The following is a 15,667-nucleotide window of genomic DNA, read 5'->3' as shown; positions in this document are numbered from 1 at the left end:
GTGTATTTCCATACTGAATAGCCGCCGGCGCTTTTGCCCCCGCCCCCCAACAGCGTGGCTACTTAATTATGCAGCGCTCTAGCCGGCTCTATCTGATATCAAAATTCAATGAAGATGGACGCCGCAAAGAATGTCGCAGACGAGCTGAACCGTGGCCGTTACAATGAAAATGTTTTGAAGTACTTCTTCGACAAGCCGGATGCTTATGAACAAGCGTTCACTGATTCTGAAGACGATCTGAGCGACGATGAAAGTGGCATGATAAGACTGAATAATATCCCTAATCTACAACTGAGCGAAGATGAAGACGAGGAAGAATGTATCGGACTGGCGTCAGACGAGTTGGACCGTAAGATATCAGAGGCTATATCGATAGTAACATTTGATGGGGATATAGATAGAGAAATGGGGAAAATCCGTAACTTTGACTGTAAATGTTACACGAGGAGAAAAGAGAACTCTCTGCATGGGAGACAGTCTTGTAGCCAGAAGCTTTCTCCAGACATTATGTACAACATATGGCTGGATTCTTTAGCTGCGGAAAAAGAGTGGCAGGACATGCGAATTATTGGACATTTAGAGGCAAACAGACGCACAGTGCAAACTTCGGAGATGGTTACATCCACAAAGAAGACCCCGACAAAGAGAAAGTGTGCCCGAACGACTTATTTCATTGGAGGCAACGAGATCTGCAAGAATACTTTTCTGTTTCTTATGGGGTGAGTTTCCATAAACATCAAAGTTTGTCGTTTTAAGTTCATTCTAAGTTCAGCTCATGTTTAGTCCATGTTTAGACCTTCCAATACCTACCTATTGTTTTTAGCTAGCTCAGGACTGTCGTTTTAGTTGTAACGTTAGCTGCTAATCGTTAGCACCATATCACTTGCCAAAACCCCCATTACTATAATGAGCTTTAAGATGGTAATGTGAGCTTCTGCTATTAATTTGAATAATGCTTCAATTGCTTGAATTGACTGGTGTTAATGACTTAACTTATCCCAGGTAAACCTGCCTGTTAGCATTCTTGAATTGATTGTGATGCTAATAATTTTAGCCAGTGGTGGAGGAAGTACTACTTAATATTCTTACCAAGGATTTACTAACGTAATCGTAAATGTATCAGATTAAATTCCTACTTAAGTAAAAGTATAAAGTATACGTAGCCGTAAAATGTGCATTATAAGTCAAAAGTAAAAGTATTTATGAAGAGTTTAATGTACAGGATTTTTTTAATCCTTTGACTCGAACCAGGTCTAACCACTAACTGTGAGGTCTAAACCAGGACTAAAAAAAGACTAAACCAGGAAGTACAGATACAAGCTCTAAAGTAAGTAAAAGTAAAAAGTATTCATCATAAAATTTACTTCAGTAAAGTAAAAGTACCTATAATTTGTACAATACATTTTGATATAGGTGACAAGATGCCTGTTAGCAAGACCATGATGTTAAACGTTTTTTCTTTTTTCCCCCCTTTTTTCAGCATTGGCAGAGACACCCTGGCTGATATAGTCAAACACTATGAGGAGAATGGGGCAAGACCACGTTTGAGGAAGAAGCACTCACTGCCACGTCCACCAGCCAGGTTCATCAGCCCTGAGGATATCAACAGAGTTGTGGACTTCATAAAAAACTATGCAGAAGACAATGCCATCATGCTGCCTGGCCGACAGCCTGGGCATAAGGATTGGCATGTGAAGTTGCTGCCAACTCATGTGTCCAAGGCCTCAGTGTGGCGTCTCTACGTGAAGTCTGCTAAGGAGCTTGGTATGTGTAAACATCGATTTAAAATTGAGTGCTTATAAAGTGAAATAATGCGGAGCACTATTAGCAATTACAATACAATTAACCATAAGCAATATCTGTTTTTCAGGTGAGCGTGCAGTTTGTAAAACCAGCTTCAAAGCACTGTGGAACCGACTTCTCCCACACATCAAAAGTTGCCGGCCACGCACAGATCTCTGCTGGCAGTGCCAAAGCAATAACGAGCAGCTGATACGAAGTGCAAACCTCCCAGATGATAGAAAGTCTGAAGCAGTAAAGAAGCAACAAGATCATCTTTCCCTTGTGCAGAAAGAGAGGGCTGTGTACAACGACATGACTGCTGCCTGCAGAAAGATTTGCTCTGGCTCTAACCTGTCTTTTGGACCATCCCTACCAGCAAGCAAGAAGATTAGGATGCATTACAGTTTTGATTTTGCTCAGCAGGTAATATTTCACACACATTTACTTCACTTTACTTCATTAATGTCCCTTAAAGGGCGATTTGGTGCATGAGAATAAATAGTGCAAATGCAGAATAGCATCAATATAGTAAGGTTTATCTTTATTAGACAATTATGAATAGATGCAAATTTAATTTAATCTAATCCAAGTTCCCTCTCTCCCTCTGTCTCCTACAGTTACACTTTCCCTCAAACCCTCTCCAGCCAGGACCAATGTACTTCCTGACCCCACGGAAATGTGGCCTATTTGGTGTTTCATGTGAAGGGCTGCAGAAACAGGTGAATTACCTGATTGATGAAGGCATGTCATCTACTAAGGGAAGCAATGAAGTCATCAGCTACATGCATCATTTCTTCTGCAACTTTGGAGTTGGAGAAACAGAGGTGGATCTTCATTGTGACAACTGCAGTGGGCAGAACAAGAACAACTTCATGCTCTGGTACCTTGCCTGGCGGGTTGGACACAAGCTTCACGATAAAATTGAAATCCACTTCCTTATTGCTGGCCACACCAAGTTTTCCCCTGACTGTGGCTTTGGACTCATCAAGCAAGCCTACATGAAGACAAGAGTCAACACTTTGGCAGACATCGCTGAGGTACTTTAACTTTACTTTGCTTTAATGACTTCAGTGCTGTTTTCTGTTCTGCTTCAATGAAACATTTAACTGAAGATTTTTTTTTTCTTCCTCTCTTCTCTTTTTTGTCATCAGGTTGTGGAAAACAGCTCTCCTGTGAGTCGCCTCAATATCCCACAGCTTGTTGGAACGGCAGAGGGCAAAGTTTTAGTCCAGACCTTCGACTGGCAGCAGCATCTGACTCGCCACTTCCGTAGACTCCCCCAGATCAAGAGTTATCAGCACTTCAGGTAATTGAAACTTTCACATTGTGTACATACAATATAACATAGCAACAACATACACATGACAGTTTTTTTATAAGAAAATACTTTGCCATGTTTAAAATGTCTTATGTGCTTTTTCTGTCACAGCTTTGAAGCCAAGAGACCAGGTGTGGTGCTTGCAAAAAGTCACCGTGATGCACAACCTGTCGAATATCAGCTACTGCGCGACGGAGCAGATCTGCCCCCTGTCGACGGTCTTCCTGTCCTGGCCCCACCTGGACTGAAAATTGACAGGCAGAACTATCTATATGAAAAAATCAGGCCATTCTGTGCTGACGAGGCAAGAGACATCACATGCCCAGCGCCAAGGGTCACAACACAGAAGAGTCCACAGAAGAGGATGCGAATGTAATTTCTTTGGACTGTGTCACAAAGACCTTTTTTCTTGTTTACAACACCTGCAATGTCACTTTATCAACCAACCACCTGAATTTAGTTTTACATTCTTGTATGAAAAGCACTCTAAACAATGTTTGATTGATTTGCTTATGGAAAATAAAAAAAGAATATATCAATCAACCAGTTTATTGCTTATTTTTTATCATTAGCAAAAGTTTGTGTTTCATGTTGCATGAGTACACCGAAGAAAATTCCTAGTCTGTAAAACCTTTCATTGACAATGGCAATAAAATCTATTCTGATGTATACTCCTATACTGTATGTAGGGACGGACGGGGACTAAAAAACAGCCCTGGACTTTGACTAGGCCCGGCCCAAAACAATCGGCGCGCAGAAACTCGACAACAACAACAATAACGCCTGCCATGAGTGTCACAAGACTTTAATTGTGGCTCATGGTACTATACCATCCAAATTATAGCTAACAGCATATTCTACAATCTATTCCATGCTGTCTTAAAATGAATTTATTACTTAATAATCTTAATTAATTTATGCAGTAATTAATCTTAGCTACTGCACAAATAATAATACCACATCTAAATGAAAATACACCATTACAAATGTAACTTCTGTATTCAAAATCTTCAATGTTTGTAAGCATTAACTGTAACGTTACCAACATTTTTAAAAGTAAAAGCACAACATATTTCTTAATATTAGCTACTGCCCAGCATATATATATATATATATATATATATATATATATATATATATATATAAAATCACATAGCACATCCTGTTTCTGATTTTAACATTCTCTAGAGTTTATCTTATTTTTTATTCAGTGTACATAAGAGTTGCCTATACAGTTTTATCGGTAGATGCTAAGAGACATTTATTTATTACCTGTTTGCAAACTTTTTTTTTTCTTTGATGGCACATTTTCCTGACCTTTTTGCTCCCCCCTGTGCTTTACAGCTTTACAGGGGGGAGCTTTACAGGGGGTATGGCTTATCTAAATGAGATGTAAATGAGCCCTATTGTCACTCCCAGCAGCAGAGAGAGGTGAGAACTGCACAATCTTTTGAGGCTGTTTTCTCCCCTTTTAGCTTTTTTGTGTGCCTACCTTCAAATGGCCACAACATCTCCAAATATTATCAGATTTCCATGTGTTAAACATCGTTGGAAAGCTTTGAGACTACACTTTCAGAATCTGTGAATAACTCAAAATGCCCCAAAACCGACTTGTGTCCCTACTTTCCGTGATCGGTCACATATGCAGCTTGTATATTCATTATATTTTACTTAACCTGTTAGCCCTCTGAGGTCTGAGGTGTTTTCTGGGTCCTGGAGGTGTTCTGACATGCTCTGACATTTGTGCTTATTTCTGTTACTTGTGACATTTTCATGGCTAAAGTCTTAATACACTGAATTCAGCACAAACTCTGCTACAATAATATGTCAGCAGCATGTATGTAAAAGTTTGTAGTTTTGAGATAATGACGTTTATGCGTGGTTTGTGAAAAAAACAAAAAAAACAAATGTCACTGAAATAAGGTCATAAAACCCATAGTGATTATTTCTTCACAAGACTTTTGAAAATTGTATCACATGGCCTAGAATATTTGCTTCAAAACTATGTGAAAATCATCCTGACTACTTATTCAGATAAGACAATATATTGATTTAAAATTTGTAAGACATGTTTTGTGTAAGAAAGCTTTATGCGAGGAGGCGTAAACCAACCATTAATATATAGTTTTTCACACCTGAGAAAGACAAAGACCCTCCCCTAATGACCCTATTAGGTGCTATCAGGCCCTATCATTATGAGGAGCCTTGCACAAAGAATGAGGAGAAATTTTAAAAAGAATGGCTTTTAGATTGTTGGGATTTATTTACAACACAACATAATCCAAAGATACACAACAAATGACAAAATAGCACATTAGTAAACACACTGATCTAAAGATAGAGACTTGGACAGTCACACACCTTTGTGCCATTCCTTAAACATAGTAGGCTACATACCTGTCATCTCCAAGGTGTTTGATTTTTCATTTTACCATGTTCATGAGACTCATGTGAATGTTGAAGTCAGCAGGACTCATCAGTGGCATCTGGTTCCTGTAAAAAAAAAAAAAAAAAAGAAACAATTGTGAACATGCTGATATCAAGGTAAACTATAGGCTGCATGATTTTGGGAATACATTTTAGATTTTTCTGGTTAAAATTGCGATTTAAAATGTACAAAATACACACGCACACACATACATTTTATATAAAATGATCACCAGGTTGGTTGTGCCTTGTAGGATATACGTGTAGGCTACACATAAATATGCCTGTAAAGGAACAACCAACCTGGTGTTCATTTTATGTGTAGGGCTGTATAAAATAACAATAACAATAGCCTATAGCTGGCGGCCTATAACTCGTTAAAAATGAACACTTCAGAAACACTACACTAGAGAAAAATATATGGATCATATGTTACTTCAAATGTTTCCATTCGTTATGACATTATGAAAGGAGATTGCCTATTGTTTGGCGTGTTTTGCTTTTCAAACGCACAGCGCGACTGACTGAAACTCGATCGAAAGCGATCGAGCCGCTGCAAACTATGAAACATTATTGTTATCAACGTTTGAGCAGATACCCACAAACACAGTATTTAACAGTAAACACTTTCCTATACATTATATTCACCATATTAGAGTAAACACTCATATAAGATACTTGTATATCATGCTGTGTTTTATTATCCTCCTGTCGTGTACATGTATATACATTTAGAATTACTGTAGGCTTCATGTTTTTACTCCAATCTCATTTCATAACGTACATTTTAGTCTGGCATCAGTTTGACTAGTTGCGCAATGTAAAGTTTATAACAATAACATTGTTGATAGTGGATGTCTTACCTTAAAAATCTTTCTCGTCTTCAAATCGCATTCCTCTGATGTAAATCCAAGGTGCTCAGCACAACACAGCACAAACACAGTCTTCCCGATGTAAAGCAGAGGAGTAACGTTAGGCTACTGAAGTCGCTGATTCTTTGTTTTGAGGTGACGAGGGCGTTTTCAGGTCTGCTCCTTCACGTGGATCATTTGTATCGCTCTTGCCCGCGTGGGTGTGGTCACATTAGAGTTAATTAGGACGCGTTTGAGAAACTATACATGTCGTTGCTTTCATACTGATTACTTAAACAGAGAATATTTGCTTTTGATATAATTTACATCATTTAAAAATAGAGATTCCAAGCTTTGTAAAGACATGTATGTCAAGTCTGTCTGACAAACATAAGCTGAGTTACAGATCATTTTCTGTCGCGTTTCAGAATTAACTTCACATTGAGAGAGACGGCAGAACGCGCATCATGTTTATTTTCTTTATTTTACGAAAAACACAACATTTAGTTTTTATTATGAGTGTACACAAATAAAAGAAGACATTTAACAGTTTTGAATGATGTATAACAAAAATATGTAAGATCAAAATCAACAGAGTATTTTGAGTCTCTTTTGCACTGATAAGAAAAAAAGTGAGCTGGTATCGCCCGCGATACCGCCGACCCCAGGGGGTTAATGATGTCTTGATTTATGTTTAAATGAATCTGTCATTTAAAAAAAACAGCCACTGTGTATAAATGATTATTTCAACAACCTTCAAAACCGATGTACGTGCCGAACCGTCAGTTTAGTGTATCGTTACACCACCTATAGCTACAGTGTAAAAAATGAATCATGGGTCTTGTAATTTTCATAAAAAATTTAAAATGGTGTGTATATTATTTTATTATAGAGATTGTGGTTCAGTGTTGTATAGAAAATATTTAATGAAATCAAGAGATACATTTTCCTAAGTTTTTAAAGGAAACTTAAAGTCGTCATGAAATCAAATTTTACCATTCGTTTTTATGTAATATTGTAGTGTTTATTATAAATGATTTATCTGTGCACTTCATTATTTTTTTAAAATTCATGTACCCTTATAATCTTTAATCAAATACGTTACCCTTCCCTCCCCCCTCGAAATGACTTCTCTTCTCTTCCGGTCAAAATCTATTACTAGAGGGCGTGGCTATCTACGCCTACTAGAAATCCTCCACAACTGACTGTAAACTGGCATTCAAATCTGCCTCCATTTTGTTAGCAACGCCCAACCTCCAACGATCATTGACACAATCGTGATGTCAAGCCTATGCGATTATATTACGCAAAATGCTGCGATTTTATGAAATAAATGTGCATTTTGGCGCTTGTAAATGTGACGTGACAGATCGTGGTCGCAAACCGAACATCTCTTACTCTTTACTAGTTAATAGTAAATAAACACGAATGAACAATAGGTGTGTAGAAAGATACAGTACAACTTACCGAAATGTTTATGCCTCATAAATAATATCGATCAATCAGTTTTTCAACCGTGGAAAGAGGTCAATAAAACAGCTGGATAACAATTTGTCACATAACATCACATTTACCTAGATAGCACGTTAGTTGGCTAGACAAATTATATATATATATATATAGAGAGAGAGAGGGTATCATAAAAATGAGAGAGAGTATCATAAAAATATTGTAACGTTGTTATTGTAGCCTAGTAAAAACCACATATTAGTTGTTATTTTTAACTTTTAATAATAATACCAGCTGACAGGGCTCTCTGTATACAGCATTAGGCGAGATACTTTTTTTTAGTGATGCACCGATGTGAAAATTGTGGCCGATACCGATAACCGATATTAATATTGCTGTTATGGCCGATACCGATATTTACCGATGTCGATATCTCTGTATAGAAAACACATTTTTATGATAATCAAATTTAGAGCAATTTTCCAAAACACTTTTTTTTTTTTTACTTTTGTAATTTATTTTCAGAAATGACTGATATTGGGCACCTTTATCTGTGTGCAAAATATTTAATCAGAATTCAGAAGAAATTTTTTTTTTTTTATAAAGGATACAAGTGTGTCCTGAATTCACACTATGAATAAGCCAACCCTAAGTGTTCTCAATAACTCACTTGAGACCAAGTCACTGTATTCTGTGAACACTGTAGGGCAGTACTGTACTTTACAAGTTTGAACTGTTGTACAAAGGCAAAAGACCTTAACTTCTATTTTATAGCACAATGTTATGATAACACTTAAAATGTAAGCAATATTAACCTTATTAGACTCACTATGATAAAAATGACTTCACGTGTATAACAAAGAAGTTGAAGTAGTGAGAATAGTTGGAATGTCCTGTATGAACAAAATGACGGAGTAGGCTTTTATGTTTCCACTGTTCGATCGCGCCCGCGCCTCTCTCTCTCTCTCAGCCACACACACACACACACACACACACACACACACACACACACACACACACACACACACACACACACACACACACACACACACACACACACACACACACACACACCATATTCCAGCATTGCAATCTTGACATCGCAGCCTGTTCATAATAGTCACAGAGCTTCAGAGCTAAGGCGGGGCTACAGATTAGGTGTCCCTAAAGAACTGTATCTAGTAGTTCCGCATTGTAATGGATTTGCTTTCTCGTCGGTTGTTTGACATGGATTTTAACCAGGGTTCAACAAAAGGTAAGCTCTAAATTACTACATTCCTGCTGCTGGTGTATAATGGGTGTGTCGTTGCGGCTTCGACCGACCAACTCGCGTAGTTTTCAGTCAGTGGACTGTCATTGGAAGGCGAGAGCTAGCATTTTATTTCAGTTGTAGCCTACATGTAGCCTTGTATTACGGGCTGTGAATTAAGATATCATACAAGCCTGCTCTAATGCAGCGCTTGTTACTGGATAAGTTGTTGATGGCTCGAAACGTGTTTGTCTAGTTTGTGAAGTAGCATCGCTAGCTAAAGGCTACCGCTAGCTATTACTGCATTTTAAAGATTATCTTTTTTATGCACCCGTGTGTGTCGTGTGTCATTCTTACCTTGATCTTGGTGTTTACGTTTCAAAGCCATTTCCACCATCATTTTCCCCCGAGAGTATGCCATTATTCAATAATCTAACAAAAGCAATCACTGTGAAACATGTAACTTGCATGTGTGTCTGAGGTGATTTAATTGCTACATCATAACCCCGTAACTCCAGCGCGTCAATACTTTGATGGTCGGTCAGAACAAGGCAGAGTGCCGTAACTTCCCGCCTCCAGCACCTGCTACAGCACATTAGCCGATGTGTGTAATGTATGCGCTCGTGCAAAAACAAACATCCCCGCCCCCACACACTCACATCTAAGCCTACACACACGTCAAATATACAGGAATGATTATCGGCCTGTTCACATCGGCCCTATTTTGACATCGGAACGATACCGATGTGTAAAAAATTGACCATATCGGCCGATATTATATCGGCGGCCGATATATCGTGCATCACTACTTTTTTTCTTGAGAAAAATGAACATGTATTGTACCTAATATTTATCCAAATAAATCTATATTGAATCAAGATTAGAATCAAATCACAAGATTTGAATTGAAATCGTGAAATTTGTGTCAAGCAATAATAAAAACTGTAGCATACCAGCCATTGTACCATGTCAACATTTTAACATGTCACTAAACTTTGTCAAAACATTTGGTAACTAAACAGAATTTTCTTACCAAATGTTTTGACAATCACAATACACTTACACAAAATGATCCACAGACTGAGTTTAGACATTGTAACATCATGCTTGAATGTCCCTGTTTGTCTGGACAGAATGTTCAAAATATCTTATTTTCATGAGCATACAAATGTTCTTATTAAATGTTCAATTTATTTTATACTATTGTACTATTGAGACAACAACAAGTTTGCAGTAATGCAAATATGTAATTATTTAGCCTAATTTTGTAAAAAATTATATTTTAATTTGAAAACACTGTGCATTTAGTTGTTGTTGCTAGTTTGAGTTGATTAATACACATTTCAGAATTATCACTAATCTGTGTGTGCATTTTCCTTGAGAAGCGAGCAAGTTGACTCATGAAACGCAATCGCAATATTGACCTCAATAATTGCAATATGACATTTTCCCCAAATCCTGCAGCCCTAGTTCCCAGCATGCTGAGCACAGATTATAAGCACACGCTATAATTTCTAACATGCTATATTAAATATCACAGTTTGTTCTGTGTAGTATTTATCCATTCCAGTATTAAAACTTAAAAAAAAAAAAAACATTATTTATTACAGTTTTTACTAGGGGTGCGCCGATCCGATACTCAGTATCGGTATTGCTCCGATACTACCAATATTTGGCGGATCGGGTATCGACCAGGCGAGACCATCCAAATCCGATCCCGATATTGTACGTATGTTATTGTTATACAACACAAAAGGCACAAAAACATTATAAAGCACCATAATGTTTTCGTGTACTATATTCCAAGTTTTCTGAAGCCATTAGCCTACATATAGTTTAATGTGAGGTACAGATTTAAGTCGTTAAACTCAAGTTCACCTAAGTGCTTCCCTCCGCTGCGACTGTCAGTCATTCTCCATTCAGCATCAAACAGCACGTCGCGCTCGGGTACGACAGTCAACACGATTAAACTCTCTCCAAGATGAGTCAATGTTCCTATTATTATACTGTAGATCTGTAGATAAAGGTCTATGGTTTGCATAAAAGGACTTTAACTTGCTGGAGTTTCACATGTTACTTTCTACCGGGTGTCTGTTAGATCACAAACACTGAGCGATATAATTGTTATTCACACGCACATTAACTGAAATGTAAAACTGTTAAAAGGCTCAAACTAATGAATAAATAAAGAAATTTATGTATATCTTACTTTTGTGCTTTGAACTTTTCAATGCAAAGCGTTGCGCGCCGTGACTCCATGTTGCTTCAAACACATCATTCTACGCACGGCATAAGTGTTTCGTGTCGCTCTGAATTGGAGCCTTTCATATTATAATACTTTTGCGCAATGGCAGTTTATTGATAGCCTTAGTTGTTCTGTCCAATCTATCATATGTTGCTGCTTCATTAAAAAGTTGCGCTTAAAATTTTAAAAGAAATGTCTTTTAATTATATAGTATATATTTAGTCTGTATTGTTTTACAAAGGAAAAATAATGTTTAAGTCAAGCTTTGATGCCTTTAACAAAAGAATAATCCCAGTCTCTTCCCCACAGTGAGGCATACAGATACAGTTTATTAGGTAATCCGGCACTGTTTTTTTAATTATTATTTTAGTATCGGATCGGTACTCGGTATCGGCCAATACTGAGTCCCAGGTATCGGAATCGGTATCGGAGGCAAAAAAGGCGGATTGTGCCACCCCTAGTTTTTACTTGGTCGTGGCATGGGCCATTGTAACCACAGAGACACACACACACACACACACAACAAATCCCAATGTAAACCCTGCATGAGAACAACAGAGTACAATGAATAAGAAAAAAAAGAAACTTTCTACAAAATAATAATTCTTTAGTAACTTGATTGTATAATGATCACATGAATTAATTACCAAACATGTGCATATTTATTCTCTGGAAGCCAAGCTATATGAGTAAACCCTGTTACTGTTATTATTAACAGTTATTATTGACATTCCACACATGCAGTATTTGTCTATAACATTAATACTAAAATATGCAATATTTTTTGAAATGTTGATATTTTCTGTAGGTAAATAAAATGCACTCATTATAATTTCAATGTATTTTCAGATTGATGAAGTATTGAAGCTTTTAGAAAACTACAAACTAGAGAAGTTTTACGAGCAGTTTGTTGAGCTTGGGATTGAGGACGTGAAGGATTTCGCTGACGGTGTAACTGATGAGGACTTGGACAACATGAGTAAGATTTATCAACAGACTTTTCTGGAAAAATTTATTCATACATTTTTTTTTTTATAATAAAGTTATTACATGCCGTTACTACAACAGTTATTCAAATTATAAAAATTGTATTAAATCTTGCTACTTTAATTATTTAAATGACGTTCTCTGCTTGGTGTCTCCAAAGAGTTTAAGCAAGTTCAGAAGAACAAATTTAAGAACATGATCGATGACATTCAGAGACTTGGTTTGGCTCCTCCACACAACGGCTCATTGATGAAATCACTTCAGGCATATTTCCTGTATTATTCATTCCCAAAATGTCAAGGGCGCAAAGAAATACAAGGTAAGTGTTTTGGTGAGTCCCTTAAACTTGAAAGACAATAATGACTTTTTGTGTGATATTGTAAAAGTTAAGTCATCATAATTTTGAGATTGTTTTTTGCACAGATATGGACCCGTTACAGAACACAGTGGATGATTTTATTCTGAGGATCAGCATTCACAAGAACATCGATGACTGTGTGTCTGTTCACTGTTGATGGGATGCCTTTGACAGATGACCCATTCTTCAACACATGTTAGTGTTTATTGATATTCATATTTAATAATGTGGTACTGTAACACAGTATGCAGGATACAGCACTGAAATGAGAAACATTTTTTGTACTTTACCAATTATACAGTCTTTTTCCTGGCAGTTGATTATTTATTTTAATGCTTTATATTTGTAACGATCTCATGGGCTAAAAGCAAATCAGTCATAATCTAAATGAAAAAGTTTAGAATTAGGGATGTACATTTCGATTTCTATTAAAATCAATCAAATATTCATTAACGTTAATACCATAAAACGCATATGGAGAACTTCAAATGGCCACATAGTAGCCAAACTAGTCGTAATACTGAACTGAATGGATACATGTCAGGGCTTTCGGTATGGTACGTAAAATTACAAAAATGCTATTTTCTCATATTTTTGTTTAAAATTTAGTTTTTTTATGAAACTTACCCACATTCAAGTGTTGATAAAGGATGCATGAAGCTTGAATAAAATGTTGTTTATTTATTTATTTACCTTTAAAATATTAAAGGTATATTTCGAGTATAAAACACTAATGTAAATAGGAACATGGATAATATACTAAAAGTGCTAAAGTAATATAAATAGTAAATTATAATGTTATGTTCACTTCAAGAACTTACAGGTATACTGTCAGTAAACTGCTAGTTTAGTAGTTTTATACTGCGAGTATACTTCAAAGTGTACTTTTATAAACTAAAAAATGTGCTACAAGTATTTGACTAGTAAACTATCACTATACCTATAACATCACTTCTAGTACAGTTGCAGTACAAACGGAAAACTAGTTGTGTACACAGTGTACTACTGTTACACTAAAAAGTATACTTTTACACACTAAAAAAAAGGCCAATTAAGTCCCAAGTAGTTTTGAAATGGTACACAAAAATGATAAACAGGAATTTTCCTCATTGAGTGTTAGACAGAAGCGTATCTTCATTGATATGACACCTGAACCCTGAGTTCACAAAGCTACAATATCTTGGAGTCAACATGTCGAACAACTAATTATTTCATCTCTACAGGGTGTCAGTTGTTAATCTTACCAATACTGACCTGTAAAACAGAATATTAACACACACACACACACACACACACACACACACACACACACACACACACACACACACACACACACACAGAATCCAGCCTCGTCAAGGTCGAGCTCTGCTCTAAACAGAAAACTTTCTCAAAACACTATCTGTATGTTTTGGGAAAGTTTCTTGTTTAGAGCAGAGCTCGACCAAATGCATGTTCTTTCTCTCTATGGAGGTTCAGACAATATTCATTATTATCCGTTAGTGATTTGAAGATGTAATGTAAATGCTTTAAAATAACATACGCTTGAAGAAGTTGTTCAAATCATTTAATATGTAGAAGGGAAAACATATTTGATTATTAATCAATAACTTATAAATCACTCCAAAAAAATAAATGCATACATTGAAGTGGTAGTGGATTCCGGAATATACTTGAACTTTACTGAAGTGCACTTAATAAAATGAACTTGAAGTATACTTATACAGGGTTTTTCCTGGCTCAAAATGAGGCGGAGGTGGTAAAATTGTAACACTAGGGGGGTCCGGGGGCATGCCCCCCCGGGAGAATTTGTTTTACATTTTAAAGATAAATTCATTAATCTGGTGCACTTTGAGTCACTCGAATCTGTTGTTAAAAATAAATAATAATCCACCCGCCAACCACCCATATTCTTTGATTTAGATATCTGCATCTGATCATCACATTACAATTATTCAATGAAGCATGATAATATGGTAACATATCACACAATTAACATTTATTTAAATTAAAAGTTCTTCTTTTGGCAAAATTACATTTTCTTTATAGCCTAAACAGAGGCTTTACTCCCTTTAAACTTATTGTCAATGTTTCATTTTTGAAAACACTCTTATCAGAACAATTTTTTGTACCTTTATAAAGGGCATTTTCCCCCTAATTTTATTTAATGTATGCTCTAAATTTCATTTAAAATTCTTACATTTTATCAATACATTCAATTAAAATAATAAGACACTAGGCTGTTACCAATCAAATTAAATAATTTACATTGAAAAATTATAACTGTATTAAATGAGATTATTTTTAATATTTTTTGAACATACAAGGAATGTTGAAAAGAATGATACTTTGAAACTAAACCGCCAGTAGGAGGCGGCAGGCGGCCGTCTTAATGAGCGAGTCATTGAGTCATTAATGTAAACGATTCGTTCAATTATTACACGTCTTTATTACACTCATTTAGCTGTCATCCACCCTCGATTGAATGGAATGTTTTTTATTACTCGACCCGCGGATTATGATCCGTGCAGCACTATCGGCAAACTACACGGTTAGAGAATGGACACAAGCGGGAATCGCGACAGAACTGTCACGGTGGAAAAAGTGTATATGAGCACGTGACTGTCTGTCCGAGTTTTGTCGAGAGGCGGCACGAAATTTGACGGAGGCGGCCGCCTCATAATTGTCTATACAGGAAAAAACGTTATATTTTTGTAAGGGTTGGCTGGCCGCTTGTGATGAGATCTTAATTCCTGATGCAACTCACTCATGCTGCTCATTAAAACTAACAAAATATTTTAAATATTGACAGAGTCAGAATTACAGTAAATAAAGACAAACTATTTGTCATGTTGAACGTGATCACAGTGTTTGTAGTGTGCATAATGGTGCGCTCCATTTGTCCTCGGAAGTGGGAAATTCCTAGTTCCCAGTAGGAACTTTTAACTGGAACAAGTCAGAGTTGGGACTGAGAAACCGCAACAACCCCGACTTCTGACTCCAA

At 36.6% G+C, this 15,667-nt stretch overlaps 2 protein-coding genes across 4 annotated transcripts in view; one reads left to right on the top strand and one right to left on the bottom strand.

The window, feature by feature from the left end:
* Positions 1-15,667, bottom strand: part of LOC143711053 (E3 ubiquitin-protein ligase TRIM35-like) — a 242,540-nt gene that overhangs the window by 193,561 nt on the left and 33,312 nt on the right. The gene's annotated exons all lie outside the window — the stretch shown is intronic.
* The window catches only part of LOC143710912 (uncharacterized), a 195,562-nt gene that overhangs the window by 158,076 nt on the left and 21,819 nt on the right, over positions 1-15,667 (top strand). The window contains exons 1-4 of one of the 3 annotated variants that reach the window (XM_077202154.1): positions 8,747-9,082; positions 12,171-12,300; positions 12,469-12,627; positions 12,732-12,861. The exons of 1 other annotated variant lie outside the window; for it this stretch is intronic. In XM_077202154.1, the coding sequence (XP_077058269.1) occupies positions 12,798-12,861 (64 nt within the window). In that variant the 5' untranslated portion in view covers positions 8,747-9,082; positions 12,171-12,300; positions 12,469-12,627; positions 12,732-12,797. Of the gene's footprint in view, positions 1-8,746; positions 9,083-12,170; positions 12,301-12,468; positions 12,628-12,731; positions 12,862-15,667 lie in introns of those variants that run through there. One more of the 3 variants, XM_077202153.1, reaches the window with a different exon arrangement.

Source organism: Siphateles boraxobius, unplaced genomic scaffold (genome assembly GCF_051911475.1).
Source record: "Siphateles boraxobius isolate OS27281-9 unplaced genomic scaffold, OSU_SipBor_1 49, whole genome shotgun sequence".
In the NCBI taxonomy this organism is placed as follows: Eukaryota; Metazoa; Chordata; class Actinopteri; order Cypriniformes; family Leuciscidae; genus Siphateles; species Siphateles boraxobius.
Note: the sequence above shows the minus strand (reverse complement) of the source record. Positions and strands in the feature narration are given on the sequence as shown.